At 60.0% G+C, this 24955-nt stretch overlaps 5 protein-coding genes across 8 annotated transcripts; 2 read left to right on the top strand and 3 right to left on the bottom strand.

The window, feature by feature from the left end:
- Positions 1-347: 347 nt before the first annotated feature.
- VSIG10L2 (V-set and immunoglobulin domain containing 10 like 2) lies at positions 348-6568 on the bottom strand. The gene is given in 12 exon segments (XM_064470705.1): positions 348-424; positions 521-639; positions 721-745; positions 837-959; positions 1216-1518; positions 1607-1973; positions 1975-2249; positions 2491-2769; positions 2929-3204; positions 4231-4515; positions 6017-6376; positions 6490-6568. Coding segments are annotated over 12 exon segments (2568 nt in total).
- Positions 6569-7614: 1046 nt separating this feature from the next.
- Positions 7615-13714, bottom strand: DDX25 (DEAD-box helicase 25). 2 transcript variants are annotated; one of them, XM_064470802.1, is made up of 12 exons: positions 13689-13714; positions 13553-13607; positions 13429-13473; positions 12722-12857; positions 12540-12632; positions 12343-12445; positions 11552-11666; positions 11007-11184; positions 10435-10672; positions 9825-9987; positions 9477-9665; positions 7615-8268 (listed from the first exon to the last, which is right to left on the bottom strand). In XM_064470802.1, exons 5-12 carry the CDS (start codon positions 12599-12601, stop codon positions 8207-8209), a joined length of 1110 nt encoding a protein of 369 aa, XP_064326872.1. In that variant the 5' UTR covers positions 12602-12632; positions 12722-12857; positions 13429-13473; positions 13553-13607; positions 13689-13714; the 3' UTR covers positions 7615-8206. The 2 variants fall into 2 exon arrangements, with proteins under 2 accessions (XP_064326872.1, XP_064326871.1); XM_064470801.1 differs by lacking the exons at positions 12343-12445; positions 13429-13473; positions 13553-13607; positions 13689-13714 and having other exon boundaries at positions 11007-11666; positions 12722-12743.
- On the top strand, positions 13700-20455 carry PUS3 (pseudouridine synthase 3). Of its 2 annotated transcripts, none has more exons than XM_064470793.1 (5): positions 13700-13834; positions 17189-17622; positions 18783-19348; positions 19715-19905; positions 20025-20455. In XM_064470793.1, the coding sequence occupies exons 2-5, from the start codon at positions 17236-17238 to the stop codon at positions 20336-20338; spliced, it is 1458 nt and encodes a 485-aa protein (XP_064326863.1). In that variant the 5' UTR covers positions 13700-13834; positions 17189-17235; the 3' UTR covers positions 20339-20455. The 2 variants fall into 2 exon arrangements, with proteins under 2 accessions (XP_064326863.1, XP_064326864.1); XM_064470794.1 differs by lacking the exon at positions 13700-13834 and adding an exon at positions 14779-14927.
- On the bottom strand, positions 15009-20747 carry HYLS1 (HYLS1 centriolar and ciliogenesis associated). Of its 2 annotated transcripts, none has more exons than XM_064470798.1 (2): positions 20571-20747; positions 15009-16250 (listed from the first exon to the last, which is right to left on the bottom strand). In XM_064470798.1, the coding sequence occupies exons 1-2, from the start codon at positions 20730-20732 to the stop codon at positions 15459-15461; spliced, it is 954 nt and encodes a 317-aa protein (XP_064326868.1). In that variant the 5' UTR covers positions 20733-20747; the 3' UTR covers positions 15009-15458. The 2 variants fall into 2 exon arrangements, with proteins under 2 accessions (XP_064326868.1, XP_064326870.1); XM_064470800.1 differs by lacking the exon at positions 20571-20747 and adding an exon at positions 18993-19125.
- Positions 20748-20822: 75 nt separating this feature from the next.
- On the top strand, positions 20823-24939 carry RPUSD4 (RNA pseudouridine synthase D4). Its single transcript, XM_064470796.1, has 7 exons — positions 20823-21015; positions 21394-21559; positions 23154-23355; positions 23537-23630; positions 23727-23877; positions 24168-24265; positions 24419-24939. The coding sequence occupies exons 1-7, from the start codon at positions 20851-20853 to the stop codon at positions 24602-24604; spliced, it is 1062 nt and encodes a 353-aa protein (XP_064326866.1). The 5' UTR covers positions 20823-20850; the 3' UTR covers positions 24605-24939.
- The last annotated feature ends 16 nt before the right edge of the window (positions 24940-24955 follow it).

The raw sequence follows: 24955 nt of genomic DNA, 5'->3' as shown, positions 1-24955 counted from the left end.
ATCGCTCCTTTGTACATTTTGGGGTTAGAAAAGCTTTCCCTTTCCCAAGCCAGCTGTCCCCCAGCAAAAATCCTACTTCTCACCCAGTGGCCTTTTCAAATATCATAAGCAAAACCCCTCTGCCGCCAGCCCCAGATTGTTGGGCCGGGTCTGGATCACGGATATTTTTCTAGCTGCTGAGTTTTGACTCAGCAGCATCGTAGGAGCCGAGGTTTGGGAGATGCATCCACCCTTCCCGCCTTTATTAACATGAAGGGACGAGTGGGACACGGCGCAGGCAGGCGCTGCCGTCCCATCGTGTGAAACAAGGGGAGGAAAGGGGAATAAGGAGGAAAAAGCTGGAGGGCTCAGGGTGTTGCCGTCACCGTGATGGTGACGTTAACCGGTGGGTCTTCGGTGGTGTCCAGCGGTGCCAAGGGTGGCTCTGCAAGGGGTGGGAGAGCCCCTGGTGACACCGGGTGGGTGCTGGGTAACTGGGGCAGGGGGCTCAGCCCTCAGCTTGCCCCACGGGTGCTGTCACCTGCTGCTGTGCCGGCAGCAGCCGCGTCTCCAGGTGCTGGTGCTGCTCCATCCTTCCTGCTCGTGGCTGTTCCGGCATCCTCCAGTGTGCTGATGGGCTCCTGGGCCCTGGGCCCAGCCCTGGAGGTGGGGGAAGTAATGGGGGGGTCTCTCCGGCACTGGGGTGTGGGAGCCATGGGGTGAGGGACTTCGGACACTCACATACGGAAGAGCAGGTCATGCAGGCCTGGGGATGGACAGACAGACAGATGTGAGGTGTGGGTGTCTGGCGTGTTGCTGTTGCCCCTGCCGCGCTTCCCCCCCACCCCAGCGCTCACGTGGGAGGGCGTCCCGCCGGTGGGCGATACAGCGCAGGGCCAGGAGCGATGCCGTGGTGGCCACCAGCATCCCCGCCACCGCCGCTCCCATCACCGCCGGGTAGGCCTCGAAGGGAGGCTCGGCTGGAAGAGAGGGGCTGCTGTCAGCCTCTCCCCCTGCCAGGGGTAATGAGGGTAACAAGGGAGAGGAGGGAGCGTGGCAGGCAGCAGGCACCCCTCACCAATGCCTGGCAGAGCCCAGAGGTGGGAGTCTGTGCCTGTTCACTTTGGAACCTACTGACAGCTGCTCACACTAAGCTCCTCCTGGATGCAAACATCGCCCTTCTCCACTCAAACCTGCTCTGCCCCCACGGAGCAGTGGGTCCCCCCCGCACTTCACCTGGTGTCTGCACCTCGGAGGGGTGCCCGGCTGTCCGGTGGTTGACAGCCAGGACACGGAAAGCATAGACCACGGCCGGGTCCAGCCCCCCAAGGCGCCGGTCGCGGGAATGGGGCTCGATGTCACCGGCGGCTGTTTCCCAGGGGCTGGGCGCCCGCCGGGGGGGTTTCTTGGCTTGGCGCCGCTGTACCACAAAGCCCGTGAGGTTGCCGGCGCCTTGCGTCCGCCACTCCAGCCGGACCTCGGTGCGCGCCCGTGTGTACCGCAGCTTGCTGATGGTGACGTTTGGGGGGGCGGGGTACCCTGCGGCAGGACAGTGCCGGGGCAGAGGGGGGCTGACACCCCGCTGAGCCCCCACCCCGGCGACCCCCCCGCTTTTCCTGGGACTCACGGTCTATGCGGAGGCGGACGGGGAGACTGGCGGTGCCCACGGCGTTGGCCGCGGTGCAGCGGTAGGTGCCACCATCCCCCGGCCACTCGGCATCGCGGACGGTCAGGTTGACCCACGCTTCTCCCCGCTCCAACTGGTACTTGGCCAGCCCTGATGTCACCTCCTGCTCCTTGGGATCGTACCAAACCGCCGTGGCACCGAGATCAGCGCTGCCGCCGTGCTGCCGGCACGCCAACCGTGCCTCGCCACCTTCTAGCACCGCCACCTCGCTCCTCGCCACCTCCAGTCCGGGCGCCTCTGCGCGGCAAGAAGCGGGGGACGCAGGCGGCAGGGACGTGTAACCCCGCTGCGGTGCGGGCACCTGGGGACCGACCCGGCTTACCCAGCCGAAGGCGGCACTCGGCACTGGTGGCCTGTAGCGGGTGGGTGGCCATGCAGATGAACTCCTGGCCCCGCAAGCCGTTGTTGGCGCTCAGCACCAGGACGGTGGCGGAGGGCGAGGGGTCCCCCAAGGCCCGGCCCTCACTGTTGTGCCAGCGCAGGGTGACTAGCGGCGTGCCCCCCTCCCACCGGCACCGCAGCATCACGTATTCGTCACCCTTGGTGGCTGCTGCCGCGCAGGAGGGGCCGCCAGCTGGGACCCCTGCGGGACACAGAGGCGTCAGGGTGGGGTGCCGTGACGCTGCGCTGAAGCATATTCCACCACCACCCCAAAAAAAGGGGACCCCACCCCCCAGCTGTGCTGTGGGGACCCCATTTTAGAGCGACCTAGGGTTGCTGGATGTCCTTGGGCTGCCCATCCCATGGCGAGGGGGTCACTGCTGTGCCAAGGGGGGGTCAGGGAGGGATTTTGGGGGTCGGGGCACGGACCTGTTGGCACTCACACAGGGTGGTCCCGCACGCAGCCCCCTGCGGCAGCGCCGGGTGGGAGGCCAGGCAGGAGAAGGAGCTGCCGTTCCTGGTGGCCACCCCTGGCTGGATGCTGGTGGCCACAGAAAAGCTCGTCCCTGTCACCCCCTCTTCCTCCTCCTCCTCCGGGGGCCCAGGGCCCACCCAGCGCAGCCGTGCCGGGGGGAAGCCCCCCAGCCAGCGGCACCGCAGGGTCACGTCCCACAGGTTGCCGGTGGCCACGGCAGAGCAGCTGGGGCTCCCGGCTGGTGGATCTGCAGAAGACCGTCAGCACTGGGGTATGGAGCGGGAGATCCACACCCCACACCCCCAAATTTCCCCTTGCACCCACATCCTCACCGGGGAGCTGCATTGGTCCATCTCACCCCAGGGGGGGACCCACCAGGCCGCCCCCCGCCCCCAGGGTTACTTACAGTAGACGGTGAGGATGATGGTGGCCTGGGTGCGGGTCTGGAGGTGGGTGTTTTCAGCCAGACAGGTGTAGGTGCCCGCCTGGGTGCGAGTGATGGCAACGATGACATAGGTCTGGCCAGTGTGGACCTGGGAGCCGTTGTGGAGCCACACGTAGCGGCTGGGGGGGTTGGAGGGAGCCAGGCAGCTCAGCACCACCTCCTCCCGCTCACCAGCCGAGAAGCCCCCCTGTTCGGGGGAGAAGGGCTCCACGCTGATGGCTGGTTCATCGGGGCCATCTGTGGCAACATGGGGACCCTTAGCCACCGGGATGTCCCCACAGAGGGGATGCAGCCCCCCTGGGGCATCCTGCCACTGGCGGGAACTGGGCTGTGAAGCCTCCTTAGAAAGGGTGCACCGTGGTGGCTGTGAATGTCGCGTGGTGCATGGTGGCCGTGACATGTCAGGGTGGCCAGGGAGGCACCACAGTGGTAGGGTACATGGTGGCCACAGAGGCATCGTGGTGGCAGCGTGCTTGTTGTCCATAGACATATGGTGGCCATGGAGGCATCATGGTGGCAGGGTACATGGTGCCCCTGGCCATATCGTGGTGGCCATGGAGGCATCACGGTGCATGGTGGCCGTGGTCATGCCATGGTGGCCAGGGAGGCATCACGGTGACAGGGTACATGGTGGCTATGGACGTGCTGTGCTGGCCATGGAGGCAACATGCTTGTTGGCCATGGTCTTATCGTGGTGGCATGGTGCACGGTGGCCATGGCTGTATTGTGGCCATGGAGTCATCATGGTGGCATGGTGCATTGTGGCCATGGACATGCCATGGTAGCCATGGAGGCACCACAGTGGCAGGGTACATGGTGGCCATGGAGGCAACATGCTTGTTGGCCATGCCTGTATCATGGTGGCCATGGAGGCACCAATCTGGCAGGGTGCATGGTGGTCATGGCCATATTGTGGTGGCCATGGAAGCATCATGGTGGCAGGATACGTGGTAGCCATAGACATACCATGGTGGCAGGGTGCTTGGTACCCTTGGCTGTATCGTGGTGGTAATGAAGGCTACATGGTGGCCATGGAGGTACTATGGTGGCCGTGGAGGCAGTGTACATAGTGGCCATGGCCATTCACAGTGGTCATGGAGACACCATGGTGGCAGGGTATATGGTGGCTACAGCCATATCATGGTAGCCATGGCTACACCGTGGTGGCACCTTCAGGGTGCCCCCGCAGCTGGTGCCTGAGCCCCCCACCTTGGGACAGCCCCCCCACCCCAGGGAGGTGGGTCCGAGCCCCGGGACACTCACAGACGATGTCCAGGTAGACGGGCTCGCTGGTGCGGTTGTTGACCTCGTTGCGCACGGTGCAGGCGTACCAGCCAGCGTGGCTGCGGTTGGCGGGCGTCAGGTGCAGCTCAGCCCCGGCGCACCCCGGCCCCGTGGGGGACGCGGAGGGACCCCCCTGGGGTTCCCGGTGCTGCCAGGAGAAGCTCAGCGGCTCCGTCCCCTCCCGCACGGTGCACATCAGGGCCACCGCCGCTCCCTCTGCAGCCGCCGCCGCTGTCGGCCGCACAAAGGGCTTGGAGACAGGCACTGGGGGCACCGAGCCATGAGCGGCCCCCGAAGCTGCCCCAGATCCCTCCTGCCCCACCTGGGGATGATCTTTCCAGCCCAGACCATATGTTGGCTAGTGAGGTGCTGTTGTGGCTAGTGGGATGGCTAGTGACAATGTCTGCGGGCTAGTGAGGCAGACGTCCTGGCACAGGGACCCATGGAGCAGCCACGTACAGGCTAATGAAGGCAGTCATGGGCAATGTTGGCTGGTGGGGCTCTACTTTGGCTAATGGGGCTGGTGAGTGCTATGTTGGCTGGTGGTGAGCTACTTGGGCTATTAGGGTGCTATGTTGGCTAGTGAGGGCGCTATGCTGGCTAGTGGGGTGCTATGCTGGCTAGTGGGGCACTATGCTGGCTAGTGAGGTGCTATGTTGGCTAATGGGGCACTATGCTGGCTAGTGAGGTGCTATGTTGGCTAATGGGGCACTATGCTGGCTAGTGAGGTGCTATGTTGCTAGTGGGGCACTATGCTGGCTAGTGAGGTGCTATGTTGGCTAATGGGGCACTATGCTGGCTAGTGAGGTGCTATGTTGCTAGTGGGGCACTATGCTGGCTAGTGAGGTGCTATGTTGGCTAATGGGGCACTATGCTGGCTAGTGAGGTGCTACATTGGCTAGTAGGGTGCTATGCTGGCTAGTGAGGTGCTATATTGGCTAATGGGGCACTATGCTGGCTAGTGAGGTGCTACATTGGCTAGTAGGGTGCTATGCTGGCTAGTGAGGTGCTATATTGGCTAATGGGGCACTATGCTGGCTAGTGAGGTGCTATGTTGGCTAATGGGGCACTATGCTGGCTAGTGAGGTGCTATGTTGCTAGTGGGGCACTATGCTGGCTAGTGAGGTGCTATGTTGGCTAATGGGGCACTATGCTGGCTAGTGAGGTGCTACATTGGCTAGTAGGGTGCTATGCTGGCTAGTGAGGTGCTATATTGGCTAGTGCGGCACTACCTTGGCTCATGGGGGTGCAATATTGGCTAGTGGGGATTCTATGTTGGCCAGTACAGCACTGTATTGGCTAGCGGGTTGCTATATTGGCTAGCAGTGTGCCATGCTGACTAGTGGGGTGCAATGTTGTCTAGGGGGTCACTACACTGGCTAGTGGGGTGCTGTGTTGGCTGGTGAGTGCTACATTGGCTAGTAGGGTGCTTTTCTGACTAGCGGGATGCTTTGCTGGTTAGTGGGCCAGTATGTTGGCTAGCAGGCCTTGATGTTGGCTAGTGGGGCACTATGTTGGCTAGTAGCATGCTTCATGGACTGGTGGGGCCCTTTGGTGGTTACTGCCCCACTCCCTTGGCTAGTGGGGCTCTAGACTGGCTAGCGGCGTGCTTTACTGACTAGTGGGGCCTTTGTCGGCCGGTGGGTTGCTTCATTGGCCAGTAGCACTCTACGTTGGCCATTGGAAGGCTCTATGGGCTACTGGGCGAGGGGATGCTTCTGTGGCTAGAGGGGCCCCCCGGGGCGGCCACGGCCCAGCGGCTTACCCAGGACGCGCAGGAGGACGGCGGCGTGGCCAACGCGGAGCCGGCCCTGCTCCGGGAAGAGCCCCTGGCAGAGGAAGCGGCCCTGGGCGGCCGCCCGCAGCTCCCGCAGCTCCAGCGTCCCGTTGCGCAGGGTCACCCGGCCCAGCGTCCCTGCGCTGGCGGCCACCATCGCCTCCCGGCCCGAGCCCACCGCCACGACCCGCGGCGGCCCTGAGCCCCCCGGCGTCGCGAAGCTCCAGAAAACCACCGCCGGTGGGGCCGATACCGCCGCTGACCCGCAGCTCAGCTCCACCGCTCGGCCCCGGACCCCCGTCACCGCCCGCTCCTCATAAGCTGCCTCACCGGCCGCCAGCAGCTGACCTGGCCGGAGGCGCAGCGAGTCAGTCAGGTCTCTGCACCGCGGCACCCCCTCCCCACGCCCTCCCCCTCCACCCCCGGGGGAAGATTTGGGGGGGAATCAGGTCTCTGCTCACCCCCTGCCAGTGCCGGCAGCAGGCAGAGGATCCAGGGCCCCCTCCACGGCGGTGGTGCCGGTGCCTGGCCGCGCTCCATGGCGCCATGTCCGGCACCGCAGCGGGCTGCCCAAGCAGGGCCGCGCTCTCCGCCCCGGCCTCCTCTCCAGTTTCCCCTTGGGTAATTAGGCCCAGCCCTGATTAACTGTTAATTATTTAAAGCTTATATTATAGGATGGAAAGGAGGGGGGGAACCTGCCACCGCTGCCCGCCTCGGCCCCTGCAATCTCAGGGCTGAGGACAGGCATGCTCGTTGCAGGAGTGGCAGCATCGCCTCCTTCCCACCCCCTTCCCTGGGGGAAATTAATTCCTGTGCATTTTTTTTGGCTGAAGGAGGGGAAAATATGCTGCCACCCCCCACCTCGATCAAAAAAGCTGGGGGACGCTGGCGCTTGGCAGCCAGCGGGGTTTGATATTTCATCTCCCGCCCATCAAACATTCATGGGGGGCGGCGGCGGCGCTGTAATGCAATGCCGGAGGGACGGGGGGGCTGGAGCACCCCAGCGGGAGGGTTTTGGGGTGCGGATGGCAGTGGGGGGATGCAGGAGCCTGTGGCAGCCCCTCCCCAAAGTCAGGATCCACCCAGAAAGGGCCTCAGCCGGAGCAAACTGAGCTCAGGAGGCGGCAGGACGCAGCCCGGCAGCTCAAATTCCCCTCAAAACGGGGCCAGAATTATCCCAATTTTTGTGCAATACCCTACAAATTATTGTTTTTAGGTTTTTTTGGTTTTGGTTTTTTTTTTGTGGGCCTGAGCCTTCCTAGGGAGGACATTGACAGCCTGGCCCAAGGGGGGCTGATAACGCAAGGGGGAGAGAAAATAAAATACAAAAAAATTCTTGGCTTTAAATATTTTAAAAGATTCCCCACTGTAAAGATTCCTCCCCGCTGCTGGATGCCTTCGGTGGCGTTTTTCTGCCCGCAGAGGTCACATCTTTTAATATCTTCCCAAAGCCGAAGGGAGGGGAGCGGCGGCAGGTCGGGCACGCCGCCGTTGTCAACACTTTGACCCAATAAAAATCCTTCCGCGAGTAAAATAAGTGATAAATTTCAAGGGACTTCGGCAAAGGAGGATCAACAACACCCCAGTAGTTATAAATAATTTCATTTTATTAGCGAGGAGCTGGGATAAACTGTCTGGGGACACTAACGCAGCCTGGGGGGCCCGACCTCGCTCTCCCGCCACCGCCGTGACCCCGACCGCCAGCGGTTCGGGTGCCGCTGGGATTTGGGATGGCAGCGGTGGGTTCATGCTGCCATCTAGTGAGACGGGCTTGGCTTTTTAATGACTCGCTCCTTTCTCCTAACTTTTTTTCTTTATAAACTTTTCACCAGATACTTTGGGCCAGTTAATGGAGTTTATGTTTTCTGAGCGCTCCGAGTGCCCCCGCACCCATTTTTGAGGAACGTTACCCCATGTTTTAAGAGCCCCTCCGGGGATTCCTCAGGACACGCAGCATCACGGCTGTGAAAAAAACCTCAGAGAGGTAACACGGAACAAAACCAAGGGCAATAAATCGCCAGGGCCAAGGGTTCGGCCCTGTCTTCTCCTCAAACATCACAACAAAACCCAATGGCTTTAGGAAGTTACGAGAGAACTGGGAGATTTTCCCCTGGAACTTTCCCTCCCTTTTTGAACCAAAACTCTGATCTGGGGGAGCAAATCCCCCCCTCCCCTCACTCAGTTTGCAAGCTTCTCCAGCTCGTCCATGTCATCTGGGTCCAGCTGCTTGATCTTGGTCTCTGCAGGAAGGAAAAAAGAAATTGTCAGCGTTTGGCACAACCAGGGTGGCAGCAGAGCCCGGCCGCCCCGCGGGGCCGTGTTCGCGCTGCTCGCGGGCACCGGCACGGGCTGGGAAACCCCCTCAAGCACTCGGCAGAGTGTTTCTGCTCTGTGGCCTTCAACGATAGTCAAATAAACTCAGAGAAAGCACAGGAGGAAGGGCAGCGGCCGCGAGGAGGCCGCTAAGGAAGCGAGAGGCAGCCCAAGCGAGCAGCACCGCATCGGGTCGGGATTCCAGGATGTGCTCCCGCTCTCTGCTCCCACCTCCAACGCGATGTGAGGCCGGGGAAGGGTCATTATCGTTGTCAGCCCCGGCCCTCAAATCGCAACGTCGTGGTGTTAAAAAAAAAGCAAAAAGGCAGGGCGCTGGGAGCTCAGCTGCTCGGATTTTCACCCCGCCGAAATCCCACACCAGGCTAAATCTGGCAGGGGTCGGGCTCGTCCGCCTCACGGTTGTTCGAGCTGCTCGTCGCAGCCGGCTGACGCTTCCGCTGCTCAGAGAAAAGCCTTTGCTGGAGTATCTGGCTCGTGCCTGCTCTGCTCATCTGGTTTTTAAATTTCCATTTTCAAGCTGCCGAGAAGGTTGGGCAGCTCTGAGGACGAAGCTGAGGAAGGGACATAGTTCTCTGCGCACCGAAATGTTTTGATAGCCTTCTTTTAGGGAAAAAATCACAGGGAAGAGAGGCAGCGAGACTTGGAAAGTCTTGAAAAAAATCTTGCAAATCCCATGAAAATCCTCATGACATTTATGACTGACAATCGATTTCCCATCAGGAATGACCTGTGCCGTTTCAGCTGCCGGCTTCTCTCCCTCAGCCAGGGCTCAGCTGAGCCGCAGCACCGGCTCCCCCAGGACAGGGATTTGCAGGATAAAGGCAGATAAAATGCCTGAAGGAGGGGAAAAAAAGAAAAAAAAAGAGGTGCTGAGACATCCTGGGTGCTTGCGAGGTCCCTTGCAAGTCACACACGTCCTCCTAGGCTGCTTCTCTGAAAACTGGGCTGCTGGGGATAAAAAACTAACCCTAGAAGGGTGAGGGGCTGAAAGTAGAGCTGCTTCTGCCGCCTGAACTGAGCGCGAAGTGCCGCCCAACAAGGTCCCTTTGCAGGTGGGAAGAGCCGGAGGGGGATCACCGGTCCCAAAACCGCCTCGATCCGCATGGATACTCACGGAAATGCTCCTCTATCATCTGCACCAGCCGCATGTTCTGGCTTTCCACCATGCTGAAGGCGATGCCCTTCTTCCCAAAGCGTCCCGCTCGCCCGATGCGGTGGAGGTAGGTCTCGAAATCCGGCTCGTTGTTCTGATCAATGGGGAGGCTGAAGTTCACCACGATGGTCACCTGCTGCACGTCGATCCCTGAGAAAGGAGGAGATGGGCTGTGGAAAGGGATCACCCCGCAGGCCAGGGAGGGTCCCTTCCTCGAGCCCGTGCTGCCAGCGGGAGAACCAGTGGGCTGGGAAACGCATTTCCCCTGCCATCGGAAAAGGGACGGGGCGCCGGGTTTTCGGGCGGTACCTCTGGCGCAGACGTTGGTGGCGATGAGGACCTTCTCCTTCCCGTCGCGGAAGCGCTGGATGACGTTGGCCCGCTGGGCTACCGTCAGCTCCGCCGTCAGGATGGCAACCTGGTGCCCATCCTGCGTCATCTCCGCCGCCAGCCAGTCCGCCACCCTCCGGGTCTGGGCACAGCGGGGAAGGCGGGCTGAGGTTTTGCAGCAGCTCTTCTGTTGCTCTGCTTGCTCCTGGCCAACCCTTCCCCGATATTTCCCCCCCTCCCGAGTCCCCTGGTCTTTCCGAGGGAGCTCCTGGCATTTTATAACACCTCAGAATAAGGCAAAAATCCGACGCAGACAAGCCAGAAGCCTCTGTCGGGATATGCAGCACAAAGGGCAAGGAAACACAGTGTGTTTTCCATGCACTGGTGGTTGTGGAAGCCAGGCAAAAGCAGTCACAACTGGTAGGAGAGCTGCCAGTAAATGCTGGCAGTGCACTCCCCACCCCTCCCGGGGGTCCGCTGCTTGATTCTGAGGGTCTTGGGAGGAGCCCCCTGCGCCCACGCCGTAAAATGAGCCATTTCTGTTATCGCCAACTGCAAAATTCATTGATCTCAGGCTGAGCCACTTTACCTGGCAGAAGATCATAGCCTGGCCGATGGTGATGCTGCCGTAGATGTTGCAGAGGGCTCTGTACTTCTCCTCCCTGCTCTTGCACACGAAGAAGTACTGCCTGATGTTGCCAAGGGTGAGCTCTTCCTCCCGCAGCTTTATCACGATGGGGTTGGAGACTATTTGCATGGCAAACGCCCGGACCGTTTCCTTGAAGGTGGCCGAGAACAGCAGCATCTGGCAGCCCTTGGGTAAAGACCTGGGGTGGAGAAAAAGGACCGGTCAGCCCAGAAGAGGGACTCATTAGGAATAAAAGCTAATTTAAGTTGATTTTGGGTCACCTTGGACAGAAAGGGAGCTGCAACGTCTCAAAGGAAAGGGGAGCAAGATAAAAACCTCCCTGCGTGTCCCACGGATGCGGTTTTACAGAAAGCTGGATCCCGGGACTTGCGGTTCCCCAGATGCCCCTTTGACACCACAAGGATGCTCTTTTTCATCACCGATACAGCTCATCCGGCAACTGGTTCCCTCAGAGCTGGGCAAAGCGGGAGAAAAGCACGGCAAGCGGGATGCCAGCCATCGGGAGTACTTGCCTCTGAATGCGGATGCTTTGATAGGAGAGGCCCTGGGTATCGATCATGATGTCGGCTTCATCCAGCACAAACATGTCGATCTTCTTCACGTCTATGACCCGCCGTTTGAAACACCAGTCCAGCATCGTCCCCGGAGTCCCGATGACGATCTGGCCCTCCAGCACAGCGCCCTGCAGAACTGCAAGAGAGGGGGAAATAGCATCCGGCCGTCTCCAAACGCGACGCATTTCTGCTACTTGAATGCAGATTCCAGCCTTTGAGGGGGTCATCGCAAAGCGGAGCTTAAAACTGCAAGTGGGGCTGATACCTCCCTATTGCCTCGGTGGGGTGGGAGCCAGCCCCACACGCAAATGGGGCACCTGGAAGCAGCCAGGGTTTGTGGAAAAGCCTCCTTAGCAGGAGAGGGGAATACAGACACCATTTCATACGCCTCCGTGGAGGTCTGCATGGCTCCCGGTAGCTCAAGGCTCCGAGAGAGGATCCCTGTACTCACTGAACGCTCCTGTTATGACGCCGGTAACTCTGCTTGGTGGGAGCAGACTCACCTCGGTTTCCCCGGACAGCGTACATCACCTTGACATCAGCGCAAAACCGCCCGATGGTCTCGACCACGCACCCGATCTGCAGGGCCAGCTCGTAGGTGGGAGCCAAGCAGAGGCACTTGAGGGGAGATAAAAGGCTGTCACATGAGAAATGCCTCGATTCAAAGTCGAGGGTTGCTCCCGGGATGGGCTACCCCTGGCAGATGAGGAGGTATTTCAAAGGGACCGAAAGAAGAGCACAGGAAAATCCCTCAGAGGTGCAGGGTGATCGCGTTTGGAGCTGAGGGAGGTGAGAACGCAGCACAGCTCGACGGATGTAGGCAGAAAGAAGTCGCCAGAGGAGAAATCTGTCTCCTGAAGCACCACGTGGTTCGTTTCTGCACGGAGCTTTAAAGCAACCGATTAAATTGCCCCGTATGCATGAGGTGAGAGGCTTTGAATGGCAGTAGCCAGCTCGCAAAGCTGATTCTGCTCGCAGAGAGGGGCTCGCAGAGGGGGTTCAGCTACCAGAAAACCAGTGGTCTTTGCAGTTGCTTTTCAAATTCAGCTGGATGCTCCCCAAAGTGTATATTCCAGGATATCTAAAGCCTGGCTTAACCTACTTCTAGCAAGTAAAAGCACCTCCCTTTGACAGGCACCATGCTTTCTGTCCTACCTGCTGCTGCGACAGAACCTGGGGGTTTATCATCCCCCTCCAGCAGATAAAATCAGAGATAGGGGACAAAACCCCCGTGGCAGCATCTTGAGGGCTGCAGCAAACCCCTCCTGCGTCACCTTTCCCTTCCCTCTGTTACCTGTGGGTATTTCTCAGCGGCATTAACTCTGCTCAGCATCGCCAAGACAAAAGCTGCTGTTTTCCCTGTCCCTGACTGGCTCTGGGCAATCAGATTTTGGGGCCTGCAAAGCAAAGGCAGCTCAGCGGCGCCCGAGGGTTGGGCATCAGGGATACCGGGAGGGAGCCGGGGCTCACCCACACCGCGATGCTACTCACGGATACGCCAGCATAATCGGCAGGGCCGTCTCCTGGATTTTGGATGGTCTGTTGAAGCCCATGACGTAAATCCCCTTCAAAAGCTCCTTCTTCCTGTAAAACAAAAATAAAAATAAAATAAAAAGGAGGGCCGGTGTGAGGAACGGCAGCAGGTCCCGGGCCGGGGGCCGCTGGCGACTCACAGGGGCAGCTCTTCAAAGGTTTTGATGGAGAAGAGCGGGGAGCTGGGGTCCTGCTGCAGGATCTCCACGTGGTGGCTGGACTCCACGAGGGACGTACGGATCAGCTTGTTCAGCAGGGAGGTTTCCGCCGAGGTCACTGGAAAAGGCAGAGAAGAATTTAAAAAAACAACAACAACAAAAAAAAGACTTATTAGGAGAAGTCTCTCCCCCTTCCTGCAAATACGGGGTCTCTGGCCATCCCCCTCTCGGGGCGCCCTGGCACCGCTATGACCTATAGGGAATTAGTGAGTACAAGCATGTCCCCCCCCCCCCGCCCCAGAAACCCCTCAGCACACCCCGTGGCACTCCCCAGCCCCTCATGGGGACCCCACGGGGACCCCCGCCCTCCCACAGGGACCCCTCAGCATCCCCCGGCCCCCCCCGGGGACCCCTCAGTACACCCCGTGGCACTCCCCAGCCCCTCATGGGGACCCCCGCCCTCCCACAGGGACCCCTCAGCATCCCCCGGCCCCCCCCGGGGACCCCTCAGTACACCCCGTGGCACTCCCCAGCCCCTCATGGGGACCCCCGCCCTCCCACAGGGACCCCTCAGCATCCCCCGGCCCCCCCCGGGGACCCCTCAGTACACCCCCGGACCCTCACAGGGACCCCCACCCTCCCACAGGGACCCCACGGGGACCCCTCAGCACCCCAGCCTCAGGACCCACCTCTCTCCTCTTCCTCCTCCTCCTCCTGTCCCTCATCGCCGCGCCCTGCCGAGGGAGGAGGAAGGTGTGTGTGGGGGGAGCGGCCCGAGGCCGGGGCCCTCCCGGAGGCCGAGCCCCCCCTTACCCCGGCGGTGCACGGAGGGGTCCCGGCGGCGCGTCGGCGGGCGGAGACCGGGGAGCTGAGGGAGGAGAGGCGGCCGTTACCGGCGCCGGGGCCCGGGGGGGGCGGGGGGGGGGGGAAGGCCCGGCCCGGTCCCCACCCGCAGCGGCCAGTCGCCCGCCTCCGCCATGGCTCCCGGCTAATGAATATTCATGAGGGGCGGTGCCCCCTGGCGCGCGGGCGGAGCGCGGCCGGCACCACCGGACGGGGCGGGCGCTTCCGGGGCACCGGTACCGGCGGCCGCAGGTAGGGCCGGGGAGCGGGAGCCCCCCGGGGCTGTGGGGGCGCACCCCGTGGGGTCTGGGGGACAGAGACACCCCGCCCCGTGGGGAGGTGGGGGGTCCCTGGGGTGCCGGGGACAGGGACACCCCGCCGTGGAGTTTGGGGTGGTCCCTGGGGGAGCAGAGACCCTCCGGTGGGGTGGGTGGGGCGTGTCCTCGGGGCACTGGGGACAGGGACACCCCGCCGTGGGGTTTGGGGTGGTCCCTGGGGGAGCAGAGACCCTCCGGTGGGGTGGGTGGGGCGTGTCCTCGGGGCACTGGGGACAGGGACACGCTGCTGCGGAGTTTCAGGGGGTCCCTGGGGGGGGCAGAGACCCCCCCGTGGGTTTGGGTGGTCCTTGGCGTGCTGGGGAGAGGGACACCCCACCGTGGGGTTTGGGGTGGTCCCTGGGGGAGCAGAGACCCTCCGGTGGGGTGGGTGGGGGGTGTCCTCGGGGCACTGGGGACAGGGACACGCTGCTGTGGGGTTTGGGGGGGTTCCCAGGGGCAGCAGAGACCATCCCGCGGGGGTACTTGAGGCACTGGGGACAGGGACACCCCCGTAGGTTGGTGGGGGATTCCTCAGGGTGCTGAGGACAGGGACCCCCTGGGGTGGGGTGGGTCCCCTGTGGCAGAAGGGACCCTGTAGGGTGCCAGCACTGGTCCCCATAGGGTTTTGGGGGGTCCCTGTGGTGCCAGAGGAGTGGAGACCCCATAGGGAGGTGGCACTGTCCCCCATGGGCTTTTGGGGGGGTGAAGACCCCCTCATAGGAACTCCCCAGCCCTGGGTGGGGGGCAGCAGCAGGGCGGGGAGCGTGTGTGTCCCCTCATCCCCAGCCAGGGTCACTCCCTGACCCCCCAGAGGAGATTTGGGGTGGGGGGAGTCCTTTTCCAGCTTCCCGACAGGATTTCGGGGGGGCCCTTCCACAGGGGGTCCCCAACCTCTCGCCCTGCCGCAGCTTCAAGGCCTTTTCCTGTGCAAAAGCTGCCGAATTGTTGGCCTGCCCCGAAGCCTGGAGGAAAAAAAATAACAATATTATCTTCACTTCATCCTAAAGTTCATTCATTCTAAAAAGGAGGTAAAAACAAGGCGAGGGGAGCTGATGGGTGGTAGAGGGATAAACCGAGGGCTTTGGGAATTAGCCCACAGAACCAGATCAGATCTTTCCGCATGCTTTATTAAAGATATTGCCATAAATAAAACCGCCGTGAGAGCTTGCACAGCAACCCAGCAGCCATTACATGCTGAAAAAACACCCTGAAATCCCCAGGTTTGTTACAGTCTTATTTCTCCCGATATTTGAAAAGTCTCACGAGCCGTGTGGTCTAATCTCAAAGAGAAGCTCTGCAGGGTGCAAGGGTGTTTTACCCTACCCCTTTAAGGTTAAAGTTTGAATTTTAATTTAAATCTAATTAATTTTAATTTAAAACTTTAATTAAAGTTTTAATACCACAATTTAACCCACTTGAAGTGCAAAAAAAAAAAAAAATGGGGAGATTTTCCGACTTATCAGGGATTTTGAGGAGGAAAAAAGGAAAAAAAATAGTCCTCAGGAGAGCAGCGGGCGCACAGTTAGAGGACGGTCGGCGCGGAGCAGGGCTTCGGGAGTCTAGGAGGAGGTGTGTTTCCTGGGGACGAGGCCGTTGGCCAGGTCCCAGCGCACCTCCCAGCGTAGGGCAGCTCTCTTTTTTTCGGTGGGCACGATGTAAGGGTTGGGGGCGTAGAGGTGCTGTGGCCTGCCGGGGAGCTCGGGTTTGCAGAGCATCTGCTCCCGGATGCCCCAGCGCAGTTCTTGCCGCTGATCCTCCCCTGGGATTCGGAATTTCTCCCATTCTCGTTTATATTCAAAATATTTGGCCACTCGGTCGGTTTTGCCCTGGTTACGGCCCAAGGGCTCGAAGCGCGGAGGAATGAAGGACTTGGGTTGTCCAGCCGCTGCGGTGTACTGAGAAGCAGGAGAGCTCCGGCTCCCGAAATCCCCGAGGAGAAAGGGGGGACTGTCCCCATGGGGCCAGCAGGAAGGGGACTCATCGAGGGAGCTGCTGCTCATCTCAATTTCCCCCTCGGAGATGCTGTCTTCTGCAAATGTCCGTAGCTGAAGCATTTTCTGCCTCAGGCTCAAAACCTCGGCGTCGCTGTCCGGCTCGCTGGCTGCCGACTCGTCGGAGACCTCGACTCCTCCATCGGGTCTGTGCCTCAGCACCTTCCTTTTCATTACCAACCTCCTGCTTCCCCTCCGATCCTCGGAAGGTGTAGGGAGGGCTGGCTGCGCCCCCAGAACGAAGGAGGCCTTGGCATAGGGATCGGAGCAGGGGCGGCGCGGGGCCAGTGCGGCCACCAGCCACTCCTCGTCCTCCAGCCCCGGCGCCTCCTCCGTCATTTCCACCGAGCTGGATGGATCCTGCGAAAATAAACCACAGTTAATATCTTGCAGCTGGCTAAAGGCATAAAAGGGGGTGTTGTGACTCAGCTTCTGGGGTTCACGGGTGTTGACTGAGGTTAATCGGGTGGAGGTCTTGGAGCAGAAGGTTCTTGCCCCACATTAAATGGAAAGAGCGGAGCTGTGAAGCCCCAAAGCCCCCTCTGACGCGACTCCTAAATTCCCCGCTTAAAAACCACGCTAAAATCAATCCATTATATATAAAGTACTAACGGGATGATGGACAAACGCAGGATCTAGTCGTGATTGAACCTAGGGACATCTGAGAGGGTACTTTGCTTCCGCAGAAGAGGAAAAGGCTCAGCGCCGCGTGTTTAGATGCTTGGTTTAGATGTTGGCTATCGCAGCCCAAATGCTGTTTGGTTATAACAAACCTCAAGACCTGCTGCAAAAAGGGATCCGGACGCTGTTTCCACTCATGATATCTTTACGCCGTGAAATGGGTTGGAAAAAAAATAAAATGCAAGTTTTAGTGGTGCCGTTAGGCAATGTTGGAGCAGATGGCGCAGCGAGATGAATGGCAGCCGTTAGCGGGCTGTCTGGAGTGCTGATGCTGGCTGAGCACAGTGCGAAAATGGAAAGGGCTCCGTGACGGCCCCGCGCCTGTAGGGAAAGGCTAGCTGGGAATGTGCTGCCGTCGCACTGGGGCTGGCGGAGCAGATCCGATTGTGCGGCGGCAGCCGGGGGAAGAGGGGCGATGAAAAAGTGGAAAGAGACTTCAGGAAGATGAAGCTGTCCCAGCTAAGCCCCGCTGGCTCTGCTAGGAACACTGAAGGGTTGAAAAATGAGGAATTATTCCATGGGTAACAGTTCTTTTACAGAGCACAGCTCTAGGTGTAATAAAAGCCACATAAAAACATGACACACACACACCCCCCAATTTCCTTCTTTCTCCACAGACCCCAAGGAGCTACCAGCAACTAATTAAGGTTCCCAGAGAGCAGCCATGACTGAAGGGAGCGCGGTTACCGACCACGAGCGACTCCTGAGGAGGGTGCAGGAGCTGGAAGAGGAGGTGAAGCGGCTGCAGGAGAAGCTCCGAGAGGACAAGGAGGGTGCTGGGAGAAGGGAGGCTCCTGTGGCCCCTGGCAAAGCTAAGAAACGCCAGCAACGGCCGTTCGATTTTGGCGCCTACGGCCGCAGACACGTGGCGCTGAAGATCGCCTACCTGGGCTGGGGCTACCAGGGTTTTGCCAGCCAGGAAAACACCAGCAACACTATTGAAGAGAAACTGTTTGAGGCCTTGAAGAAGACACGGCTGGTAGACGACAGACAGACCTCCAACTACCACCGCTGCGGGCGGACGGACAAAGGAGTCAGCGCCTTCGGACAGGTCAGGATGTCCATTCCCCCTGGGGCTTTCCAGGCTCCTGTGCGGGTGGGAATCCGGTGGGATGGCTGTCCCACGGCGGTGAGCCAAGGCAGCACAGGTTGCAGTTGGTTTTTAAAAGCCATCAGCTTTTAAATCTGAAAGTGAGCCTAATGATGGCTTCCTGCATGTGGAATGATGACTTTAGACCCTCAAAGTGTTTATTAGTGCTGGGTTTTTTTTCCATATTAGCACTAGGTTTTTTTCCAGGGGCCTGTTTTGAGAGGATGAAATGCGTTTTAGGCTGCAGCTTCCCCAGTAGCTCAGTGCTGCCAAACAGAAGGGGAGATGCCCCTTCCTCCACAGACGCGCTTGTTGCTCTTCCTGCGCTGACTGCGGCGCTTGGCAGAGCCCCCTCAGCGGATTTCATTTGCTAACCCCACCAAAAGTCTCCAAGAATTGGGTAGCTTCCTGCAGCTGAATCTCTGCGCAGAAGGGTCTGAGGGGAGCGGCAGCTAGCGGAAGGGAGCGTAGGAGCGGGAGGGAGGCGAGCCAGCCGGCCGGCTCGGTGGGCACGGAGCCACCAGGCTGGCTGCGCTGTTGGGGAGAGCGCAGCCCTTCCTGCGCCACCACGGCTTCACTGTCAGGCCAGTCTCTCCTTCCCTCCCTCCCGGCTCTGGAAGCTTGGCTTTGGGGTGGTTTTGGCTCAGGTGGGCGGTCTGCTCTCCTTGGCAAGATGAGCCGCACGGAATAAGGGCAGGGGCTGCCTTTTCTTGCATTTTCTTGTGCACCTGCAGCATTAACTTGTTCCCACTGCAGGTTTCCCAGACAGCCAGGCTGTTACTGGGTTCGAGGCGTCACCTCCAGCACAGGAAAAAAAAAAAAAAAAAGCAGCATATTTTAGCCTAAAAACAGTGACTAAAGTTGAAGCTGTTTCGAGACCATGCTATGTAGGCAGTCTGCAACTTTCTCTGTTTTATTAAAGGAATCCATAGCATCTGCTAGGAAGCTTAGCAGAGGCACTTGCAGCTTTACCCGCAGGAAGGAGTGGTAAGAGCGCCTGATTTAAGACTCCTTCATCTGTAGGAGATCCTGAATTTATTTCACAGCGGTGTAGGAAGACTTGGCTTGCCATCCCAAATACGCCCATCTGCAATCTAATCCTGGCTTTCCTCATTTTGCAGGTGATTTCCCTAGATCTCCGCTCGAACCTATTGGAGGGGAAGAAGCACAACGGCCACGAGGGCGACCCAGGAGGCAGAAGCGAGGGGGAGGAGGAGCTCCGCTACACCCATATTCTGAACAGGGTGCTCCCGCCCGACATCCGGGCGCTGGCCTGGGCCCCCGTGGAGCCCGATTTCAGTGCCCGGTTCAGCTGCCTCAAGAGAACCTACCGATATTTCTTCCCCTGCGCCGACCTGGATGTGGCCCTCATGCACGTCGCGGCCCAGAGGTACGTGGGGACCCACGATTTCCGTAACCTGTGTAAAATGGATGTCGCCAACGGGGTGGTCAACTTCCAGAGAACAATTCTCAGCGCCGGAGTGACATGGGTGGAGAGAGGAGGAGAAACCGGGCTGCAGGATCCCTTCCGTCTGTGCCAGTTTGAGGTGACGGGACAGGCGTTCCTCTATCACCAAGTCCGCTGCATGATGGCCATCCTCTTCCTCATTGGCCAGAGGATGGAGAGCCCAGAGATCATTGACGAGCTGCTGGACGTGGAGAAGAACCCCCGAAAACCGCAGTACAGGTATGGAGAGCTTGGGGAAGCCTCCCGGGCTGCCTCAAAGCAACGGCCGCGCACAAAGCACTGCTGCGAGCCGCTTCTCTGCCAACCTGCAAAGCGGTTGCTCACAATACGGAAGCCAGCCACCAGCAGCCTCTCTGGGAGGTATCCGTAAGGATCCCAGTTTTCTTGCTCTTGGACAAGCTTTGGATGGCTTTAGTCCTTGGCATTTGGTAACAACTAATCCAGTTTTCATTGAAAAAAGGAGTTCTGTAAAAGACAGGGCTGGTTTTGGCAGAAAAGACAGGCTGATGGGCTGTTACACAAGCTTTTTTTGTCACAGCATCCCTCCAGCCCGCCACAGGTGATGCTTTCTCTCCTTTTCCCTAGCATGGCAGTTGAGTTTCCCCTTGTCCTGTATGACTGCGAGTTTGAAAACCTTCAGTGGCTCTACGACCGAGAGGTGCAGGAGTTCAACATTACCCACCTACAGCAGCTCTGGGCCAGCCACGCAGTCAAAACTCAAGTGCTGCGTAACATGTTACGGGGGTTAGATGCTGCTCCCGTGGCTGCTGGAGAAAGTAAGTGGTGGTTTTCTGGCAATACTGTGGGATGGAGGTAACTAATAAAACCAAAGGAGTGAAGGAAAGGGGTAAATAGATTTTTCAAACCACTGGTATTTTTTTCAATTATATTACAGGCCCGGGGAACGGCACGACCATCCTCTGGGGAGATATGAAGCCTCCGCTCTGCAGCCAGGTCAGCAGCTTCGTGGAAGGCATCAAAGCCCGCACCTACAAACCTTTACTGGCCCGCCCCAAGTGCGAGGGGCTGGAGGCCCGCATCCGCCACTTTGTGCGGCGGGGCCGCATCGAAACCCCGCAGGGCCTGGGGCTGGACGGGGACAGAGACGAGCAGCCCCCCGAAACCAAGAGGAGCCACCGCAGTGACGCCCCGGGGAGGGGTGATGCTGCCGAGCAGCTCCCCAAGCGGGTCTGTGTGGATGCTGAATGATGGTGAGGGGTCACCTCGGCGGGACAAGGGCAGCTTGCTGCTTTACTCTTTTTTTTTTTTTTTACTTAAAAAAATGCAATTTTTCAATGTTATTTTTATAAATTTTAAGAAATCCTGCAGAGTGTCCTAGTCTGGGAGGGGCCTCGCCCCTCAGAGCCCCTCACCTCACCTCAGGGCGGCCCCAGGGCTCGGGGCCCCGTCTGCCCGGCCCCCCAAGGCCCCTCCCCGGTACCTGACGAGGGTCTCGCGTTTCCTCCCCCCGGTACCCGACCGGGCCCGGCCGTTCCCGTCTTCCCGCCGCGGCTGTTACCGGTCGCCAACCGTCGCGGGCGTTTAAACAGCCGGGCGGAGGCGGGGTCTTCCCCATGAGGCCCGCCCTTCGCACCACCCTCATTGGGCGGTGTGGGTGTCGCTCGGCTAGCACCCCCTTCCGATTGGGGGGGCGAGTTGAAGTACCGCCTCCGCGCCGCCGCCATTGGCCGGAGGGAGAACGAAGGGGTGGAGGGAGGAAGATGGCGGCGGCGAGCGGCGGCGGGTTGCTGCGGCGGTGGCGGAGGCCCGCCGAGGGCCTGGGCCGGGCGGTGCGCACCGTCTGTGGCAGCGGGCGGGCGGCGGGGGCGCTGCGGGCCGAGCAGCTGGCGGAGCGGCTGCGGAGGAGCGAGGAGGAGAAGCGAGAGGTGAGCGGTGGGGCGGTTAGGCCGGGCAGAGCGCTGAGCGGGCGGGACTACACCTCCCGGCGTGCACCGCGCCGCTGGGGCCCACGCGTGGAGCGGGGGCGGCTCCCTCGCCCTGCCCGGCCGTGGCCCTCCCGCCCCCCGCGATGGGCGGCCGCGGGTGGGGACGGGCTGGCGGTACCGCCCTGCCGAGGGTTTTTCCCTCCCCGCCTCGCCCGGGCAGGGGGGATGGTCCGGAGCGGGGGGTTGCGGGTGGTCACCCCTGTGTGTGGCCAAGGGAGATTCCAGGCGGCGGGGTGGGATTGCGGGGAAACGCCGCTGTGAAGCGAGGCGCGGGTGGGAGGTCACGCAGGAGCCAAGAGCCGTTTATCCTCCCCGCAGATCCCCAAAGACCCGGCGCAGAAACGGATTCGGGAGCTCGCTGTGCTGAGCCAGCAGCTGCAGCAGGTGCACCCCAACGTCCTGGCCAAAGTGCTCAAGCAGGGAACCCTGTACCAGAACGAGGAGATCGTGGCGATCAACAAACCCTACGGCCTCCCCGTGCACGGTGAGGAAAAGCTGGCCGTGCTGGTGCCGTAGAGCAGGGGAACGGCGATGGCTCGCCCTCAGTCTCGCTTCTGTGCCTGGTGATACTATGGAGAAGGTTATTCTGGGAGTTACTGAAAAACACCCAAAAGACAACGCAGTCATTGGTCCCAGCCAGCACGGGTACACGAGGGGAAAGTCCTTTTTAACAGACTTAAGTTCCTTCTATGACAAAGTCACCCACCTGGTTGGCCAAGGGAAGCCAGTGGATGAGATCTTTTTGGATTTCAGTAAAGCTTCCAATCCTGTCTGTCACAGTCTCCTCCTGGACACAATGTCCAGCGCACAGCTGGGTAAATACGTAATGCAGCGGGTGAGCAATGGGCTGACAGGTCGGGCTCAAAGGGCCATAGTAAATGGGGTTACACTGGGCTGGTGACAGTCACTAGAGGGGTTCCGCAGGGATCCGGATATCTTGGGGCTGGTGCTCTTTAGTGTTGTCATAAATGACTTGGACGCAGGACCAGAAGGAATGCTAATTAAGTTTGTTGATGACACAAAGCTGGGAGGAGATGCTGACAGTCTTGAGGGCAGTGAGGCCCTGCAGAGAGACCTAGACAAACTGGAGAGCTGGGCAATCACCAACCATACGGAGTTTAACAAGGGCAAGGGCTGGGTTTTGCCCCTGGGGCGTGGCAGCCCTGGCTGTACAGACAGACTGGGGAACGAGGGGCTGGGGAGCAGCTCTGCAGAGGGACCGGGGGGCTCTGGCCGACGGCAGGCTGAACACGAGCCCCCAGCGTGCCCTGGCGGCCCAGAGGGCCTCCTGTGCCCTGGGGGGCACCGAGCCCTGCATCGCAGCCGGGCGAGGGGGGGATTGTCCCGCTCTGCTCTGCGCTGGGGCGGCCTCACCCCGAGTGCTGCGGGCAGGGTTGGGCGCCGCAGGACATCGAGGGTATAAAGCTACCGAGAGTGTCCCGAAGAGGCCACGGAGCTGGGGAAGGGTTTAGAGGGGAAACCGTACGAGGAGCAGCTGAAGTCCCTTGGTTTGTTCAGCCTGGAGCAGCAGAGGCTGAGGGCGGCCCTCATGATGCTCTGCAGCTTCCTCCCGAGGGGAGGAGGAGGAGGGGCAGGTGCTGATCTCTTCTCTCTGGTGACCAACAACAGGGCCCAAGGGAACAGCAGGAAGATGTGCTGGGGAGGGGTAGGCTGTGTATTAGGAGAAGGTTCTTCCCCCAGAAGGTGGTGGAGCCCTGGAACAGGCTCCCCAGGGAGGCATCACGGCACCAAGGCTGGTGATATTCCAGAAGCACTTGGACAAGGCCCCCAGAGACACAGTGTGAATTTGGGGCTGTCCTGTGCAGGGACAGGAGCTGGGCTCAGTGATCTTTCTAGGTCCTTTCCCACTCAGAACATTCTGTGATTCTGCGGCTCCGTGGTGCCAATGGGGGATCCTCTGCTTCCGTCCTCCCTGTGCTGAGGTTTCCCTTCCCAGGGTGGGGCGCGGGGAGTTTGCCACCTTTAGATCACAGCCTTCACCTCACGTTTTGTGGGTGATGGAAGGTACACGGGGAGGTGAACGTCTCTGCTGATGGCTTTGCCTGTGGGTTACGCAGGTGGCCCTGGGATCAAGAATTGCATTGCTGACGTGCTGCCGATTTTGGCCAAGATGTTGAAGAACATGAAAGCCGAACCCCTCCACCTCTGCCACCGGCTGGACAAAGAGACCACGGGCGTGATGGTGCTGGCATGGAACAAGGAGGCAGCCGAGAAGATCCGGCTTCTCTTCAAAACTCGTCAGGTGGAGAAGATCTACTGGTAGGAAAGGTCTAGGTGGGGAAGCAGCTTTGACGGGCCCGTAGGGTTTGAAGAAGGGGTGAGGGGACAGCAGGGTGTGGGGCTGTGCACGTCTTCCTTCAAGCATCGTTTTACGGGGATGAGGGGAGGGTTCCCTTCCTGCTAGAGTGACCCCCTGCAGACCTTTGCTTTCCCTCCCCAGGGCCATTAGCCTGGGGGACCCAGACCCCACCGAGGGCATCGTGGAGATACCCATGGTGGAGAAGGAGGTGCGGAGCCACCAGTCACACTACAAGGTGAGCGGGATGTCCTCTGGGCCGCCGTTCTGGCCTTGAGCTCCCTGCCCCGGCACCCTGCTCCTGCCTTCCCGCGGGCTCACCCTCTCCGTTCAGATGACACTGGCCCCCAACTATCGCCTGTCTCCTGAGGATGGGAAAGTGGTGAAAATCCGCAAGAACCGCAACGCCGAAAGCGCCGTGACTCGGTACCGCCTTCTGGCTAGCTCTTCTGCCTGCTCGCTGCTGGAGCTCCAGCCCATCACGGGTAAGGCCTGGCTGGGTGTCCCTGGGGTTGTGTCGGCTGCTGGGTCCGCTTTCTCTGTGGCTCTGCGGCCAAGAGAAGCGGGAACTCATTGTTAGATGCCACCAAAATCCTTTTTGGGCTGAGGCTCTGGGAGCAAGCCGCCCTGGGGTGATGGTTTGCTGCCAGGCCACTCTCTGGCTGCCAGTGACTTTGGCAGGGGATTAGCCGACACCGAGGGTGGCAGGAGGGAGCCAAGGCCTGGCACCCTCGGTGGGTTGTCATGTTTCTCCTCTTTTCCCTTCCCTCCTCAGGGGTGAAGCACCAGATCCGGGTTCACCTGGCCTACGGGTTGGGGTGCCCCATCCTGGGGGATCACAAATACTCGCACTGGAGCAAACTGGCACCCCAGGTAAGGCAGGTCCTGCATCGGGGGGAGCTGCCAGAGCCGGATCCAGGGCCCAGCAACCCCTTTGTGTCCCCCCACTTCCCCCGGGGCTGGTGTTTTCAAGTCCTGGCTGAAGAGGTGGGTTTGTGAAAGGGAAGTTTTGTGTCCTCGCTGCAGAAGCTTCCTGAAATCACCTTGAAGAGGCTGAAGCTGGAGCAGAGCAAGGCTCGCCACCTGCCCCTCCACCTCCACGCCCGCCGGCTCTCCCTGCCCCTGGGCGAGCGGATAGACCTCGTCTGCAAGCCACCCCTCTTCTTCCAAAAGACCCTGAAGAAGCTGGAGCTGGATGTCGCTAATGACTAACGAGGCAGGACGGGAGCGGTACGCTCTACCTCCGCATCTCCAGCGCGCGGTAGCGCTGGGTCCGGCCGCTCTGCAGCGGTGTCTGCCTTGGAGCCAGCACTGCGATGAAGTCTGTGGTCTCTCCCGCTCGCCAGAGACCTCCTGCGCTGGTACCGGTGTTGCTGGCTTCAAACCAGGTACCTGCGTGAGCTTCTTGCCCCGATTTGGTGCAGAAAAGGTGGCCGGACACGCTGAAAAGCCTCTTGTTCAGACAAACGTGGCTGGGTAGACACTGGGCTTTGCCCAGTGCATGTTTTGAACTTGCCTCTGAGCAATAAAAGATGCAGTTCCTGCGGCGGTGAAGGGTTGCGT

The sequence above is a fragment of the Phalacrocorax carbo genome, chromosome 21, assembly GCF_963921805.1.
Source record: "Phalacrocorax carbo chromosome 21, bPhaCar2.1, whole genome shotgun sequence".
Lineage (NCBI taxonomy): Eukaryota > Metazoa > Chordata > Aves > Suliformes > Phalacrocoracidae > Phalacrocorax > Phalacrocorax carbo.
The sequence above is the reverse complement of the archived record's forward strand: the minus strand, read 5'-3'. Positions and strand labels throughout refer to the sequence as shown.